Below are 14,585 nucleotides of genomic sequence, written 5' to 3'. Positions count from 1 at the left end.
ATGGAAAATACTGTAATATAGGCTAAGTAAGAGAAGAATGAAAGAATATTGAAAGAGAATAAATTGAAAGATGAGAAGAAGTGAGAATCTTTATTGAACAAATGAGTAACTTTGAGGGTTACTCAACTTTCTAAGCATATGCTAAACTTTAAGTTCACAATGAACAATTGTCTATCAAGATACCGATTACATTCTCATTCAGGCTATTTATACAGGGCCAGCTCAATGGCTAGGCCATTGAGGCGGTCGCCTAGGGCTCCCAGTTAATAAGGCCCAAAATTTTTTTTAATAAGGCTCAAAAAAAATTTTAATAAGGCGTAAAAATTTTTAAAATTTTATTTTAACTTAAGGCCCAATTTTTTTATTATTATTTTTTTTTTTTAAATAAGAGCCAAAATTTTTTTCCCATAAAAATTTAAGGCCTCTAAAATATGACCCCAATATAATAAAGCCCATTTTAAAATATGACCAATTAACCCAAAAAAATAAATATGCCACATCAATTTTTTTGGGCAACTAGTTAAAAGTTAAACTTAAAAGTTATGAAACCACAATGAGAATGAAAATAATAATAATATTATTATAATAAATATTTAAATATTAAAAAAAAATAAGGTCCAACTTCAAAATTTCGCCTAAGGCTCCCAAATACATTGAGCCGGCCCTGTATTTATACATCCTCCCCCAATTAACACTTTAACTAACTCTCAACTAACTAAACTGTATTATAACCTTCTAAACTAACTAAACTGTATTATAATCTTTTAAACTAACTAAACTGTATTATAATCTTCTCAACTAACTAAACTATATTATAACAGTACCTATTACAGATTCCCTACATCAGATTTAGCCATTAACTTCTAACGGCAATACCTAAATCAAAATATCTCTGATTTTTGTTTTTTGTTTTTAAATCAAAAAAGAAAAGGAAAAAAATGATAAATTTTTAATTTTATAAAAAAGTCAGGGGTATAAACATTATTGTCTCACTTTTAATGTTTAAAATCTGATAGAAGAGTTCAAATTGACTACAATTGAAAGTTTATATTTTATTTTAAATTTTGGCAAAACTTAAATATCATATTCTTAAAATTTAAAACCCAAATGACTAAATTCAAATTAGATAAAAATTTAATGACTAAATATATTTTTTTCCTTTTTTTTTAAATTTTTTTATTCTATTGCTGGGTAAGTGGTAAAGTGGTGGCTGGTCATTGTGGTCAATCCTCAACAACCAACTCAGCACACAAAAGAAGCTTTCTGTCCTTTTTTCCCTTTTCTTGGAATTTGTAGTACGTAGCTTTTGCCTTATCTTCTATGCCCACTAAAATACCAAGGCAAAGACAAAGCGAATCAAGGGTATAAAATAATTAATTTAACAAGCTTTTGCTCCAGTCAAGTGTGCTTGTCTTCCTGTCTATGAACATAGCACACACACACATATATATATATATATATATATATATATATATATATATATATATATTAACTTTTCATGAATAATTTTAGCAATAATAAATGCAGAGTTGGAACCAGAAATCATGGTGTGGAGGGCAAAACTAAAAACACCCTTTAAGAGGGTACAAAACCAATATTAAAAGGTTCATATAATAAAAAGTATAAAATTTAGAAGCAATTTTTAAAATTTGGAAGGGCTATAAACCCGGAGGGTGTGAGTAGTTCCGCCCCTGAATAAATGGCATATTCAAAGAATGTCAAATATCATGCCAGGAAAGAGTGTTATTTAGGCATTATAACTTTTAATATAATTTCTCATTTTTATAAATTGAAGTAATAGTATCACGTTAACCATTTAACAATAAATTTGTTGAGTGATTGACCAAATAGTCTACCATGTTAATTTATAAGCTGATGTGACACTTATTATGTTGACGAACACCATTAACACGTTAATTTATAAAAAAAATATAATAAAAGTTGTAATACTCAAATATATTTTATTTTTTTTTAAAAAGAAAGAAAATAATAAATGATAAAAGACCAAAACAAAAAAAAAATTCACCGGAATATAGGTTCCCATATAAGATCTAGATCCACTGAAATTCTTAGAGAAATTTTAGATCTAAGCCGTCAATTTTTTATCCAAGGGTTATTATTCTGCCACGTCTCCCACTACTAATAAAATAATAAATATATTGGATGAAAAATGGACTGCCTGAATCAAAAATTTTAAAAACAAATATTCTTAGAGAATTTAAGTAAATCATGATCCTCCTTCCCATATGGGGCATTTTTTTTTTTTTTTACAAATAAAAGATCAATCATTAAATTTACGAACCCACAACCTCACACAAATTCAATAATTGATTATGCTATTCATTAAAAAAATAATTATATCATTTGTCGTTCCTATATACTCATATAAGATGACGTGGTTCAATTTTATTGGGCCCCTCCAAAAGAACTATTTATTGGCTCAATTTTCCGGCACAAAAATATTAATTATATATTCTGATTGTTTTCGTTTTCATTTATTTTATTTTATTGGGATGAATAGTTGTCATTGTTTATGTCATCCCAGAAAGTGAAAGAAGCCAAAAAGAAAATGTTTTGCGTAATTTTTGCCGTCACTCTCCAAATTTCAACAAACGCAAACACTCACATGTAGAATTTGGGAAACTCGTTGAGCCGTGTGTATTTCACAATGCTTGTTTCAGACTCAAACGCTAGCAGAGCTCAAAACTCAAAAGTGGGTGTCTGATATTTAAGCATTTAAGGCCTTCTGAAGCCCCGTAGACACTCTGAAATGGAGCGTCTGCTAATGGGTTCCTGAATTTTTTTGTTATTCTAAATTGGGTGTTTGACAAATATTTCTTCTTGGGCTGCTTTGGAATTATGCTTTGTGTGGAGGAGTAGAAGAAAATGTTGAGCTTCAAGGAGTTTTGGACCAAGAAGACGTTGATAGGTCTTGGCTTGGGACAGTTCCTCTCACTTTTGATCACTTCTACTGGCTTCACATCTTCCGAACTCGCCAAAAGAGGTATGGTTGCCTTCATGTATGTTGCATCTTAACTGGAAATTATATATACATATTTTTGATTGCACTGGATGATTGTGCCATAATGATTGGCCCTGCAAAGAGTAATCTCATCAATAATTTATTTGAATTTAAGTCTATTTCTCGATTAATTTTGTAATCGTTTCCAAACATTTTGCATATGCATTTGTTCTTAGATGTTTCAATTATGGTAAATGTTACTGCTTCTTTGATATATCCGATGGGGAATGAAGATTTTTGTTGAACTTGTCGACTTTTTCCAGATTTTAATCAAGGGAAGCCAATATTCCTGTCTCTGTGTTTATGTATTGTGTTATATTCACATGTAACGATATTTTTCTCAGCCAAATTTATGGAGTTTTAAGAATTTGTTTATCATCAATCAGCTCTTGCTTGGTTGGTTTGAGTGTGGTAAGGTTGAGTTCAAGGTGTTCTGTTTAAGTTTCTTATGTACATGCCTTTTCTTTTCACCCCACCAATAAAAGAAAAGAACAGATAAAAAGAAAGGAAGATTTTTTTTTTTTTTTTTTTTTTTTTTTTTAATTTAATTTAATTTTTTTTTTTTTTTTATGGGTCATGTTTCTGATGTATAAGGTCGGATAAAATATTGTTTACTTTGATTTTGTTTATGGAATTTATTCGTAGTCATTCATAGTTTTGGCTGTTTGACACTTCATTTCTTCTTTTTTTTTTTTTTGACACTTCATTTCTTCTTAATAATAATTTGTCATGTTCTGTAGGAATTAATGCTTCAACTTCACAGTCTTTTCTAAACTATGTGCTCCTGGCGATTGTCTATGGAAGCATTGTGCTTTACCGGAAGAAAGCACTTAAGGTTATCCTCTATGTTTTTATTTTTTATTTGCTTTCATTTTTATTGAGTATCTTCTGAAACACCTATATTCAAATGGTTTTTTTAATTATTATATATGAAGTTTACTCAGTAGACTGATGGGTAATAAGGAAGCACTATTCTCATAGGATGAGTGCAGCCATGAAGAGATGCCAAGATCGCTTAGTAAACAGAGCAAGATGTTAACCATTGGAAATGGTTACATCTTTAAGTCTTGAAGCTGCTCCTAAGGGATAGTATGTAACCTCGAATTTTTTGATGGTTTGGACGTGAACCAGAGATCAGTGGCTCCGACGGCTCAAAAGAACATTTACTCATCAGAGATTAAAGTTTTTTGCATGTGTAGCGAGCCAAGCTGTGGCCTTGGCCTTAGAGAGCATATTTTTGTTGATAAGCAGATAAAACCCCTCTTGGTGATGATTTCCTAGATGAATGTGAAAACTACGCATATCAAGCGTTTTCAAGCACTAAGGAAATACAGAGTCATGATTAGTTTTAATAATTTTTATGGTGGATGAGTAGAAGGAATCCTGCTTAACTGTCCTTGGAGGTGATGAGGGGATGAAATGGATTAAGAAGAGCAGTATCAGTACCCATGAGATGTGTAAGGTGAAGATGAGGAGAAAGGGCCCAATACTTCAATAGTTACTGCTTTCATGGTTGTCATTACTTTTTTTTCTTATGTCAAATATTTAAAGGCTAGCTACTTTATCTTCTTTTAAACTTCGTGCAGGCAAAATGGTATTACTACATACCTCTTGGATTGGTAGATGTGGAAGGCAATTTTCTTGGTGAGAATATCTATCTTGTTCTCTATGTCATGTGTGTTTAGTTTGACGCTCTGTATGCATGTTTCATTTGTTTATTACTGTTTATTTTTTATGTGTAGACTTAAAATTATGATATTTTTCCATCTGGAGGATTGTATCTGTAACACTGAGCAACTGTTTTTATCTGACTAACATCAATAAATATAATGGCATCAATTCTCTAAAGCTCGTTATGTTCTTTTTGGTTGATATTTTGAATAGCAAGAGGACTCATTCTTTCTTTAAATTCAAACTTACTGCACATTTCTCTAAGTTATAGAGTGGAATATGATTTAGAAACTTGTGTCAGAAAGTGCATAATAGTTTGACTAGAAGCACGCACTCAAAGAGATAGCTGCACACTGATTTCTGTATTAAGAATCTCCACCCTGGTGCAAACACTACAATGCAATCCAAGCATCTTGTGGACAAACACTTGCATGCACGCACACTTGCATGGACATCAGTCTTTGCCTGGGAGGCTTGGTTACCAAGTTCTTCATGTTTTTCTTTTTCTTGGCTTCCTGCCTTTATTACCATGCTTGTATACATCTATCATAAGTGTGTTTCTTTGTTTTTTAAGGCTAAGGTGAGTAATTATATAAACAAAAACCAACTGTACCAGAGTACTGGGGCACTCTATAAAAAATTATATAAATAATACAGGCTGAATTGAAACATACTCATGGCAAAAGTAGTTAGCCTAGAAATCATTCTAATGATTCTGTTGCAATCTTGATGATTCATCTGTATTTGCATTCCTTTTACACTTTATAAGTCAATCCAGAGTAAGATCTCTACCAAGAGACAATTTTCTCACAAATGGACTTATTTGTGTTATGTCTAGTGAACATGTTCATACTTTTTAGCTTGTACCTGTGGGGTGCAGTCCAAGATCCAATGACTCCGAAAGCAGAACCTTAATTTAAAATTTACATTTGGAAGTACTTACGATAATGTTTGATTGAGGTGAACAAGAATGCTGACAGCCGATGAGAATTCAAACTATAGGCAGACTTTTATATGAAGATGACAATCCAACTGGAATGGAGTGATGCTCAAAAAGTTTTTGGTGTGCACTAAAGGCGCACTGTCAGGAACAGTGGTGGAGCTAGGATTTAAATTTGGGAGGAAAGAAAGAGTGGGGTTGAAACAGAATGTAAAAAAGAAAATTAAAATAAGATATATCAAGGCATCGACAAACCACAAAACTAGTTCAATTTGATTTTGAATCAATTTTGATAAGTAAATTAACTTAATTTTTAGTGGTTTTAAAAATACATGCAATTTATCATATACATAGTTTTTAACACACATGTACATATAAGAATACAAATACAAATGAATAAGCAAAAATGTGTATGAGACTATGTTATATTTCGGGTTCAATTTTGATACACAAAGTGGAGATTGACTTAAGATTGGCTGCCATTAATATGGTAGAATAAAGAATGGATTTTCATGTAATGTAAAAAGTGATGCAAAGAAGAAAATCCTACTTTTTTTGTTCAATCTCTGATGTTGGTTTTGGTGGTTACTAGTAGCAGTGAAAGGACTTTGGAGGAGATGAAGTCCCTTTTCTTTTTTTCCAAAAATTTGTATCTTTGGAGCTTCCTTTGTCAACTAGTTATAGTGATTTCCTTGTCCTTTTTGCTGATTCTAGCTAGGTGCTTCCTCTTGTATACTTCCTGTGTTTTAAAAGCGTATTTACGCTTTCAATGATAATTATCGATTACTTAAAAAGAAGAAGAAAGAATTGGTGAATAGAGACAAAGAGAGAACAATTACAATAATGAAAGTCTTATGATAGGAGAATTAAATTACTAAAAAATTGCAAGGGAGAAAATGAAAATTCAAAACCTAGCTCTTTTTTGAGAGTATATACACTTGAATTTTGAATGAAAAATTATCTATTAGTGTTTTTATGGTTTGGGAGAATTTTGACATATACTATGGTATATTTAACGTAAAATCAAGTTTAGAAAAGATTTTTGAGAATGAAAACTTTAAGATGAGATATGGTGTACTCGGTTTTACTATTAAAAAACTGTTTATGCTCAGTGTATGAGTATATCATGTATATGTTAATTTTCTTTTTCTTTTTTCTAAATATAGACCACATTATCTAATGTAATAGAACTTGCAAAATACTTGGGTCTTTAGACGGGATATAATTTCTTTTTCCACAGGTTCTTTTTAATTTGGTACTTTTTAATAGTTATCAATCCCTTTATCATTTTTTAAGTCCATTTAAGCTTTTTGTAGGGTCACTTTGAAGATGAAATTATGTTTCTTGAAATGATTTCATTTTTAAGTGCAACTGATCTACTCTCCATTTGATGTGCAGTGGTGAAGGCCTATCAATACACATCTTTGACAAGTATCATGCTTCTAGATTGTTGGTCAATCCCGTCTGTCATGTTTCTTACTTGGATTTTCTTGAAAACGAAATATAGATTCAGAAGGATAGTTGGTGTAGTTGTTTGTGTCGCTGGCCTTATCATTGTTGTTTTTTCAGATGTTCATGCTGGTGACCGAGCAGGTAACCAACTTCTGTATCATCTATTTTATCTTAGCTTTGGCCTCTATTTTTTTTTTTTTTTTATCTCGTTATGTTTAAGTCATAATTATACATGTAGACTACCAGTTTAAGTTAATGTTAATATATTTTACATCTGTCTGATACTCTGATCAAGTAGTTGGTCTGATGTCATATGCACTGTTGTGGCTTGTAGGAGGGAGCAACCCCCGTAAAGGAGATGCACTCGTTGTTGCTGGTGCTACGCTATATGCTATCAGTAATGTCAGCGAGGTAAGCTAATGAGGACCTTTTTATGGATTCAGGTATTCTTAAACAGATGCGTTTTGTTATGAAGATAATGGCGTAGCTTGTTATTTCATTTCCATAATTATATGTGAAATCTGGTGGAAATTGATAAACGTGAGAAAGTCTTTCATTTGTCCAAAGTGGTAGACAGATGTAGACTTATCACCTTCTTTTATTGAATTCCTGTGGTTTCACTCTTCTTTGTCCGTCATTTCCTCCTCTCCCATCACCATATTTATACCCTCATCATCATTAATATTAGTACTGTATCAAAACTATTTATATTATTATTATTAGTATTACTATTATTACATCATCATTATTAGTTTTATTATGATTATGATTGTTATCATTTCTTTGGTCCTAGTGCTCTACTGACTGCTTCTTTTTTTTTTTTTTTGGGAAAAATTCATTTAACTCCCTTGAACTTTCATCGCTTTTGCAATTACTCTCCTAAAGTTCAAAAACTCTCAATTTAGGCCTCGTTTTGTTCGTATAATGGGATTTATTTAGGAAAATGAATAGTTATTATTGGGAGTAAAGGAAGGTGGAATGGAATAATTACTCATATTCCTTAGTTTGGTGGCAACACATATGTTCTAATTAGAATTGAACCATAATTACTAAAAAACCCACAATTGTTTTTTCAAAACTCAAAATTTAAAACTGAAAATTGAATGTGAATATTGTCGGTGGCCGACCACCTACAGCAAAGTCAAGGGGTGGCCGCGACCACCCCCAGGAGGCTCTGAGGCTAGCCTTGGGCACCCCCAAATGCACCAGGGGTGGTGTGGCCAGCCTCGGCTTTTGCCATGGATTATCGAGCAAGATCCCACCTCCTAAGATTATCGATCTTAAGGACTTTTCCCAAAGTTGTTGCCCAAGTAAAGAAAGCAACGCGAGGTGAAGCCTACACCTTCCAAACGCTCTCCCATGGGAACAAACAAGACTCTTCATACTGTAAAAAGTTATAGTAACTCTTCACTTCAAAGTTGTGATTGCATGCTGGAGTCCACAACATGCAATCACAATCCTAGATTGCCCTAAAGAAACTCAGATTTCAATGGATATATGTGCTGGACAGGTCCAAGTATATGACACTAAGGGCTCTTTGTCACAAACTATAGAATAGAGTTATGGGAATAAGCCTTGAGAGCCGCTTCTCCGCGCCATACATCTTGTCAAAAGCAAATGCACGACCACCTCCCCAACTCTGTAAAAGACCAAGTTGGAGAAATTCCCTCAGCCATTGCTAATATTCCTCCAAAGGCCCACCTCGTATGGCTCTCGAGTTTGCTATGAACACCAGCTCCCTCTTTGGATCCCATACTTCTTGACAATCATCTGTCTCCGTAGGCCTCTTGTGTGAATCTCCAAAGCCATTTACCTAGTAAAGCTCTGTTAAACAACATGAGGTTTTACACACCCAACCTCCTCTAGGAGCTAGGGAGCAAATAATCGTCCAGTTCACTAGCTGAAACGTAGGCTCACCAATACCATCTTTAAAGAAAGTCCCTTTGAAGAGCCTCCAAAAATTGACTATTATTATTATTATTTATGGGTTTGACCTTAGCGGCCTGAACTGTTTTTTTTTTCTTCCCATTTGGAATTGCTTGAGCATGAGTGTGAAATACGAAAAGAGGAGTAAATTCCATTGTCTCATTAATGATCATCTTTTTGTGCACTATTCAAATCTCTCCCTCTCTCTCTCTCTTTCTATCTCACACACACACACACACACAGCCAACCGGCCACCCATCCCCACACAACTTATCTTTGAATCCAGTGGGAGTTTGGTTTTTTTTTTTTTTTTTTTACTGAAGATTTTATTTTATGTTTAATATGAAAAAAAAAATCATTTTGTCATTCCTAGCCAGTTTGGCTCTGCCACCTGGTTGAGACTCAAGGAGTACTATATTATAGGTGGATTTATTTTTGTAGTGGTTAATTACGATTTTTCAGAGTCATTCCTTGATTTTATTTTCAATGCAGGAGTTTCTTGTGAAGAATGCTGATAGAGTTGAACTCATGGCAATGCTGGGTCTTTTTGGTGCCATCATCAGTGCTATCCAAATGTATCCTTGATTTTAGAGCGAATATTTGACTATTATATGAGGGTTATGAGTTCTTGCTGTATTGCTGTATCGGTGTGGCTGCACAGCTACCCATCTCCTTCACTGAGGGTGGCCACACGGCCACTCTCTTTTTCTTTCCCCTTATTTTTTTTTTACACGGCCATATATATATATATTATATATATTTTTTTTTTTTTTAATTTATTTTTAATTTTTAATTTTTTTAATTTATTTTTTTAAAGTAAGGAGTTAGCTCTTGTAATACCCCAAAATGATTAGTCAATTTGGAGTCCTTGAATCATTTATAAAGCTTAGTTTCACCTAATAAGTAAGCAATGTGAGACTTAGCATTCATGAGTACTAACTTATCAAAAAAGCATTCATGAGTATCTTTCTATAAACTACTCATTTTATGTACAACTCTTCCTAATATGGGACCAGGGTGTTACAACCCCACCCCACCCCCTTAAGCCTCTGGCGTCCCCATCAGACCCACGTCATGCAACATTACTAGGTGGCTCTGGTACCATTTGTAATGACCTAGGAAAAAGCGTTAGTCATATCTGCGCTATCACCTCAAAAAGTCTAGTCAATTTAGAGCTTCCTTAAAATCTCTTATAAAGATTAGTTTTACTTTATAACTAAACATGTAGGACTTAACACTCATGACTATCTTTATAAATCACCAACTTTTTAAGTGAACTACTCATCTTCCCAATATGGGACCAGGGTGTTACAAACACCCCTTGCCCCTTAAACCCCTGACATTTATGCCAGAACCATGTCATGTAGTGCTCACATTATCACATGGTATTACAACTTGGATCTGATACCATTTGTAACAATCCATTGAAAAACGCTAGCCACATCTGTGCTATTACTCCAAAATGATTAGTCAATTTGGAGCTTTCCTAGAATCACTTATAAAGCCTAGTTTTACCTAGTAAGTAAGCAATGTGAGATTTAGCGTCCATGAGTATCTTTCTATAAACTACCAACTATTTATGGGCTATTCTTGTTTTTCCAATATGGGATTAGGGTGTTACAAACTCTCCTCCTTAAACCCTTGGCATCCTCTTCAGGGCTACGTTATGCAATGCTAACAATATGACGTGGCATTACAACTTGGCTCTAATACCATTTGTAACACCCCAGGAAAAAGCGTTAGCCACATCTGTGCTATCATCCCAAAAGAACTAGTCAATTGGAGTTTCTCTTGAATCACTTATAAAGTTCAGTTTTATGTAGGAAGTAAGCAATATGAGACTTCGCACCCATGAGTGTCTTTCTGTGAACTACTCATTTTATGTACAATTACTCTTTTCAATATGGGATCGGGCTATTACAGCTCTACATTTGTTTGGGTTTTCTTAAAATAAGCAGGATAGAAAACATTTTCTCAAATGTGAACTCCGCCAAAATATACTTCTAAAAGCACTTCTCACCTTCATGTCGCATCAAAACACCTTTTCAAACCAAGAACACAAAACCAAATACATTATCAAACATAACCATATGCTTTAGAAAAGCTTATTTCATCAGGTCAACTGAATGTTATTGCATATTAATTCCAATGCACTTGAGTTTTAGATGTAATGCAAACAAGCTATACAATCTGAAGGTGTATTTATATATATACGATTCTGTTCTACAAGGTGTGGCCCTTAATGATTTATATAGAAGCATTCTTGAGCGCAATGAGCTTAAATCCATTCACTGGTCAGCTGGAGCAGTAAGTCTCTCTCTCTCTTGCATCACATTTTAGTTAGTGAAGTAAATCCATCCTCTTAGAGAGGCATCTAATTGTCTCATATTTACTACTTTGATAAAAGTTTATGAAGAACATTACTTCAGTGGCAAGGTAGCTTTTGGAGACAAAAAGTCACAAGTTGGAATATGATAGGAAATTTTTTTCAATATTATATCTTTAAGCCGATATAAAGTTCTATGTGGCATATAAATATTGCTTCCCTCCTTTTGGTTGCCGAGGAAACTTTGGGAAAGAAGAAAAAAAAATTAATACTGCATCTCACAATTAATGCTGCACTTGGTTTTTGAAAATAAAAAAATAGACTTCGACTCAGCCTCTGATAGCTGTGATTGGTTCAGTTAAGATTGTTTCCTGTAGCATTGGCACCACATAAAAAGATCTAAGACTTGCAGTTTAATTTTGTATTCATTCAAGAGGAGGATACTTAGATTAAAAATAGATAAAAATAGTTGGGTTTTCCCAGCACCTTATGGTTATTTGATAAGGCAATAATTTTTCCTATACTTTGTTTTCAAATATAGATGCTCAATCATTATTTTTTACTATAATTTTATTTGACATGATTCTGTTCATTTTGTGGTGTCAGGCACTTCCTTTTGTTGGATATTCAGTGGCTATGTTTCTCTTTTACTCATTAGTCCCAATTTTGCTTAAGGTATGGGTTGGAAATATCCAAGACTTGTATGTTTGATTCTTTACTTGTTTCCCCTAAATGGGTAAGCATATAGCCTAACAATGTGATGAAGAGTCTAAAAGTGAAGCCTGAGGGACGAAGATTGATGAGAGCAATATAATTTCTATTACTGCCCTTATGTTGGCCTTTGTTCTCAGTTTGAGCTGTTTATCAGTGAAGGCTTTGGTCATAGTTTTGCTTTTTCTAATTTTTTTCTTGATGAATCTTGAACGCATAGAGGACACTAAAATTTTCTCTTTTTGGACAAAGAAACTTTAAAAGTTTCTATTATTTCCTTATATAAATATGTGTGGTGATATTAATATATGAACGGCTCCTGGCCTTGTCTTTAGGGGGGAATGGGGTGTGGATGGGTTTGGGGATTGGGAATATCTTAGATTCAAATTGGTTACCAAAAAGTTAAAAAAAAAAAAAAAAAGAGGAATCTTTGGTTGAAATATTGCATAGCAAAATGCTATGTTAAATATCTTGGGATCTATTATATACCTCAGAACTTTGTCTACTGAAGGGTTTTTGTTTTTTTCTCCCTGGCAGATTAATGGATCCACAATGCTTAACTTGTCTTTGTTGACCTCAGACATGTGGTCTGTCTTGATTCGCATCTTTGCTTACAATGAGAAGGTTTGTAAGCTTAATGATATCGCCAATCTTATAGTAAAAGTTCCAATCACATTTAACTGCCATCTAAAGCCAATAATCCTTTTCAGGTTGACTGGATGTACTTTGTGGCCTTTGCTGCTGTCACTGTTGGGATTGTTATTTATTCAGGGTATGTAATTTTGCGTTCTTTTTGGAATATTTTCCCATTATTGTAGGTAGGTAGGGCTTAAAAGGAAAATCCTGAACACGAATACTTGAATTTGAGTGAACTTTTGTTGACTAATATTGGTGGGTCTTAATCCATACAAAATTTGGATTGAATATAGGCCTGCTAGGCTTGTAAGCATGCTTGAGATCAGGTAACTGTATATGATGTTAACTGGCACGGTGCTAGTTGAGCTTTCTGAGAGGCTTAAGATATAATAACATCTATCCTGTTATGCTTTGACAACCTGATAGCTCACCTGTGCTGTTCTCATCTCAGCTTTACTTTTGTTGGTCTTTTAGTTACAAGTCCACTCTAACTTCAACCTATTTTGTTGTGTTGGATTTGCTGATGCAATAACAGAATCCCCCATTCACATTTTCTGAGGATACTAATTAAAAAGAAATAATCCTTGTCTACATTGCCTACATCCTTATTAAGCATGTGCAATATAGCCTATAATGCACATTATAATCTTGAATGGAGCCATCACCATAATGGATAGAAGCTGGAATTAAAATGACTAATGGTCCCTCATTTTATTTTGGGACGAATAATGTAAACTTGGTTTCCTTGAACATGTAGCACAGATGCTTAGAGGTCTTGATCAGCCTTTTGCTGGCTTTAGATCTTTCTTGCACACCCAATTACCAAAACTATGTTTTGATTATAGGGATCAGTTGAAATTTCAGGGGTGTTTCATAAATTTTGTGAACGGTATGATAGAACATAAATGACCACCTATTTTTCAGAAGATCTTTGATTAATTTCTCTTTGCAAATCTTGAAAATGGCCAATTTCTTGCTCATGGTTACCCCAAAAGAAGGAATAAGCAGTTATTGCCTGTTTGTGTTATGTGGTCTCAATCTGATTCTTGTGTGATAGTTTTCTTTTTCTTTCTGCTGGCAGACTAATATAGGCCTATATGCCCAATGTTCTGATCTTTAATGCAGGGGTCACAAAGAGCAGGATCAACGACATGCTGATGTTGCTGATGAAGATGCTGAACGAGGCAAACGTTTTGACGAGGAAGCCAGTTCAGGAAGTCGCAACCGAGGAATTGTAGCCGGAAGCTCAAAAACAGGGGAAAGCAGCAGCAAGCATGATATTGCTGCCACTAGTGGTGCATACAGGGAAGATGTTGAGAACACAAACATGGGAAAAGATGTACAAGGGAAGAAATCATGATTAAGAATCAGGGATAGTTCTCATCTCTTTCTTATTTGTGGCGGGAGCAGGAGCGGATTAAGCAGTGCTGCTTCAATCAAGGTAGAGTTTATAGATTCTATATTGGCCTTTGGTGGGATTGTCATTTGAATAATTTGAATAATAACCAATTAGGGCATTGGAAAAAAAAAAATGTAAATCAGGTGGTGCTGGTTCTCAATTTTGTTTTCTTTGTTCTTTCCCTTTCCCATCCCCCCTCCAGTTTACATTATAAATGCGTATAGTATTTAGATCATCATCATTATTTGCTTTGGACCTGTGATGGGGTATGTTCTACAACGATTTATGATAAAGATGGGGATGAGTGCTCCATGCATGCCATCTTTCTCATTTATCCGATCACTAAATGAGAAAACAGGTGAAATTTTGAAGGGGAGTGGTTGAAAGAGGAGGAGAATGTCTTTTTCTTTCTTTCTTTATTATCAGTAATGTTATTTATTAAACAATTATACGACTGTCATACAATTGAAATAATGTGGTAGTGAAAATCAGTCATTAATTA

The 14,585-nt window shown here is 33.9% G+C and overlaps 1 protein-coding gene across 1 annotated transcript; it reads left to right on the top strand.

The window, feature by feature from the left end:
- Positions 1 to 2,569: 2,569 nt before the first annotated feature.
- On the top strand, positions 2,570 to 14,321 carry LOC132168678 (uncharacterized). The gene is made up of 11 exons (XM_059579693.1): positions 2,570 to 3,004; positions 3,763 to 3,857; positions 4,609 to 4,666; positions 7,032 to 7,226; positions 7,420 to 7,496; positions 9,504 to 9,586; positions 11,267 to 11,318; positions 11,944 to 12,012; positions 12,586 to 12,672; positions 12,759 to 12,820; positions 13,810 to 14,321. Exons 1-11 carry the CDS (start codon positions 2,887 to 2,889, stop codon positions 14,042 to 14,044), a joined length of 1,131 nt encoding a protein of 376 aa, XP_059435676.1. The 5' UTR covers positions 2,570 to 2,886; the 3' UTR covers positions 14,045 to 14,321.
- The last annotated feature ends 264 nt before the right edge of the window (positions 14,322 to 14,585 follow it).

Source organism: Corylus avellana, chromosome ca1 (genome assembly GCF_901000735.1).
Source record: "Corylus avellana chromosome ca1, CavTom2PMs-1.0".
NCBI classification, from domain to species: domain Eukaryota; kingdom Viridiplantae; phylum Streptophyta; class Magnoliopsida; order Fagales; family Betulaceae; genus Corylus; species Corylus avellana.
Note: the sequence above shows the minus strand (reverse complement) of the source record. Positions and strands in the feature narration are given on the sequence as shown.

What these genes read in the sequence shown, in the direction of transcription:
- LOC132168678 (XM_059579693.1), top strand. Translation starts at nt 2,887, where the DNA reads ATGTTGAGCTTCAAGGAGTTTTGGACCAAGAAGACGTTGATAGGTCTT. An exon ending in CTATCAGTAATGTCAGCGAG is followed by an intron (nt 7,497 to 9,503) that starts GTAAGCTAATGA and finishes TTTTCAATGCAG; the next exon opens with GAGTTTCTTGTGAAGAATGC. An exon ending in TCTTTGCTTACAATGAGAAG is followed by an intron (nt 12,673 to 12,758) that starts GTTTGTAAGCTT and finishes AATCCTTTTCAG; the next exon opens with GTTGACTGGATGTACTTTGT.